Raw genomic sequence first — 3,711 nt, forward strand, 5'->3', positions numbered from 1 at the left:
TTTTAGGGAGAAATAATAACACAAGGAATAAATACACAATGAGTAATGGTAGCTTGGCCAATATATACTGGGTACCAGTACAGACTACGGCCACATAGCACCTACTGCACCTCCTACCTCACCCACTACTAATCTCACTACTAATCTCACTACTAGCTAATTACATTGGAGGCAGCAGCAGCACAATTGTCAAACTGAAATTGTGCATTCGTTTAGTGTTAAGTAGTGTTTACACTGGCAAAATAATACAGTACATGTCTAGTTACTTAACTAGCTGCAGGTCCTGTTAATGTTTGTTAATCCACATTGCATGGAGGACAATTACGTGCTTAACTAATTCTAATCCCCTAGATTTTCCATATGACCTATGACCTAGCCAGTGCCATGGTGAGGATTGTGAACCTGATTGCTATGATGCTACTGCTGTGTCACTGGGACGGATGTCTGCAGTTCCTGGTACCCATGCTGCAGGAGTTCCCCTCTGACTGCTGGGTCACCAGGAACAAGATGGTGGTGAGTACACACACACACACACACACACACACACACACACACACACACACACACACACACACACACACACACACACACACACACACACACACACACACACACACACACACACACACACACACACACACACACACACACACACACACACACACACACACACACACACACACACACACACACACAGACACCAGTTCCTGGTCCCCATGCTACAGGACTTCCCTTCTGACTGCTGGGTCATCAAGATGGTGATCACTGTTCCAAACATCCAGTGTTCCCAACATCCAGTGTTCCAGAAGTCCAGTGTTCCAAACATCCAGTGTTCCAAAAAATGCCAGTATTCCGGAACTCCAGTGTTCCAAACGTCCAATGTTCCTAAAGTCCAGTGTTCCAAACATCCATTGTTCCAAACATCCATTGTTCCAGTGTTCCAAATGTCCAGTGTTCCTAAAGTCCAATGTTCCTCCTGGAACATAGGCAATTGGGAACATCTTTCCTTCTCTTCTCTCACTCTTCTTCTCATCTCCCATTCCCCTTCTCTCCTCTCCCTCCTGTAGAATGACACGTGGGGCCAGCAGTATTCCTATGCCCTGTTCAAGGCTATGAGTCACATGCTGTGTATCGGGTACGGTATGTACCCTCCTGTCGGCCTGGCGGATGTGTGGCTCACCATACTCAGCATGATCGTGGGTGCCACCTGCTACGCCATGTTTGTAGGCCATGCAACCGCTCTCATTCAGTCACTGGACTCTTCCCGACGGCAGTACCAGGAGAAGGTGAGGGAATTAAGATCTGCTATCTCTGTTATAGCAGAGAATTTTCTGAATTGTATTGTATTCAAGGTTTAAAAAGGCTTTCTGAAGTTTGTAATTTCCACTTAAAAACGTCAGACTTGATTTGCCATAATGAAAATGTATCAAACCCTATAAAAATGTTGATGAATTCTATTACACATAATAATTCACATTTCCTGTTGCTGCAGGATTATTTTCCTACTGTGAGAAGCAGGGTCAAATTAAGATGCATCTAGACTAGACTCTGAGTCCAAAGGTCTGTCCTTGCCTTCTCGGTAGTGAGAGCCTGGCGGCCAGGGTTGTAAACTGAAATGCCAATTCCAATTTTCCTCATTGCTTTCCTCAGAGGGCAATATGGAGCTACCGTCACATTAATTACACCAATCCAATCCTCTCAGATCTACACAAGTGCCTTGGTGTTTTGAAGCTACTGGTTGATTTGGGATTGGTCATACGGTATGTGCAGAGAGAAGGGCTTTTCAGACAGCTGTTGGTTGCTCTGGAACGATTCAGTGTGTGCACAGCATATAGCCTGCAGTCAGGAAATGGTCCATAACAGAGGGTCTATAAAATATAATAGGGAAAGAGTGCACGCTGAAAAAGTCATAAAAGTTCAAGAAGATGAATTATGAAGCTTGCATTGCAAGAAATTCAATTAAAAGTTTAACTTCAAGAGGAATGGACCTCCTAGGGATCAGGAGAGAGAGAGAAACACACAGAGAGAAACAGAGAGAGAGAGAGAGAAACACACAGATAGAAACAGAGAGAGAGAAATTAAGAGGTGAAGGAGTTACATAGGAAGAGGGATGGAGGAGAGAAACAGAGAGAGAAAAAGAGAGAGAGAAAGAGAGAGAGAGAAAGAGAGAGAGAAATTAAGAGGTGAAGGAGATACATAGGAAGAGGGATGGAGGAGAGAAACAGAGAGAGAAAAAAAGAGAGAGAGAAGAGAGAGAGAGAGAAAGAGAGAAACAGAGAAATTAAGAGGTGAAGGAGATACATAGGAAGAGGGATGGAGGAGAGAAACAGAGAGAGAAAACAGAGAGAGAAAAGAGAGAGAGAGAAAAGAGAGAGAGAAATTAAGAGGTGAAGGAGATACATAGGAAGAGGGATGGAGGAGAGAAAAGAGAGAGAAAAGAGAGAAACGAGAGAGAGAAAGAGAGAGAGAGAAAGAGAGAGAGAAATTAAGAGGTGAAGGAGATACATAGGAAGAGGGATGGAGGAGAGAAACAGAGAGAGAAAATAGAGAGAGAAACAGAGAGAGAGAGAGAGAGAGAGAGAAACAGAGAGAGAAACAGAGAGAGAAACAGAGAAACAGAGAGAGAAACAGAGAAACAGAGAGAGAAAGAGAGAGAGAAACAGAGAGAAACAGAGAGAGAAACAGAGAGAGAAACAGAGAAACAGAGAGAGAAACAGAGAGAGAAAGAGAGAGAGAAACAGAGAGAGAAAGAGAGAGAAAAGAGAGAGAAACAGAGAAACAGAGAGAGAAACAGAGAGAGAAACAGAGAGAAACAGAGAGAGAAACAGAGAGAAACAGAGAGAGAAACAAGAGAGAAACAGAGAGAGAAAGAGAGAGAGAAACAGAGAAACAGAGAGAGAAACAGAGAGAGAAAGAGAGAAACAGAGAGAGAAAAGAGAGAGAGAAACAGAGAGAGAAAGAGAGAGAGAAACAGAGAGAGAAACAGAGAAACAGAGAGAGAAGAGAGAGAGAAACAGAGAGAGAAACAGAGAGAAACAGAGAGAGAAACAGAGAAACAGAGAGAGAAACAGAGAGAGAAACAGAGAGAGAGAAAGAGAGAGAGAAATTAAGAGGTGAAGGAGATACATAGGAAGAGGGATGGAGGAGAGAAACAGAGAGAGAAAAAGAGAGAGAGAAAGAGAGAGAGAGAAAGAGAGAGAGAAATTAAGAGGTGAAGGAGATACATAGGAAGAGGGATGGAGGAGAGAAACAGAGAGAGAAAATAGAGAGAGAAACAGAGAGAGAGAGAGAGAGAGAGAGAGAGAGAGAAACAGAGAGAGAAACAGAGAGAGAAACAGAGAAACAGAGAGAGAAACAGAGAAACAGAGAGAGAAACAGAGAGAGAAAGAGAGAAACAGAGAGAAACAGAGAGAGAAAGAGAGAGAAACAGAGAGAGAAACAGAGAAACAGAGAGAGAAAGAGAGAAACAGAGAGAGAAACAGAGAGAAAAGAGAGAGAAACAGAGAAACAGAGAGAGAAACAGAGAGAGAAAGAGAGAGAGAAACAGAGGGAGAAACAGAGAGAAACAGAGAGAGAAACAGAGAAACAGAGAGAGAAACAGAGAGAGAAACAAGAGAGAAACAGAGAGAGAAACAGAGAGAGAGAAACAGAGAAACAGAGAGAGAAACAGAGAGAGAAAGAGAGAGAAACAGAGAGAGAAAAAGAGAGAAA

At 43.0% G+C, this 3,711-nt stretch overlaps 1 protein-coding gene across 1 annotated transcript in view; it reads left to right on the plus strand.

The window, feature by feature from the left end:
* The first annotated feature begins 360 nt into the window (after window positions 1-360).
* Window positions 361-3,711, plus strand: part of LOC112249416 (potassium/sodium hyperpolarization-activated cyclic nucleotide-gated channel 4-like) — a 31,384-nt gene continuing 28,033 nt past the window's right edge. Inside the window, exons 1-2 of the mRNA XM_042327678.1 lie at window positions 361-513; window positions 1,068-1,286. Of these exons, the coding sequence (XP_042183612.1) occupies window positions 361-513; window positions 1,068-1,286 (372 nt within the window). The remainder of the gene's footprint in view (window positions 514-1,067; window positions 1,287-3,711) is intronic.

This window comes from Oncorhynchus tshawytscha, linkage group LG01, assembly GCF_018296145.1.
Source record: "Oncorhynchus tshawytscha isolate Ot180627B linkage group LG01, Otsh_v2.0, whole genome shotgun sequence".
Taxonomy (NCBI): Eukaryota; Metazoa; Chordata; class Actinopteri; order Salmoniformes; family Salmonidae; genus Oncorhynchus; species Oncorhynchus tshawytscha.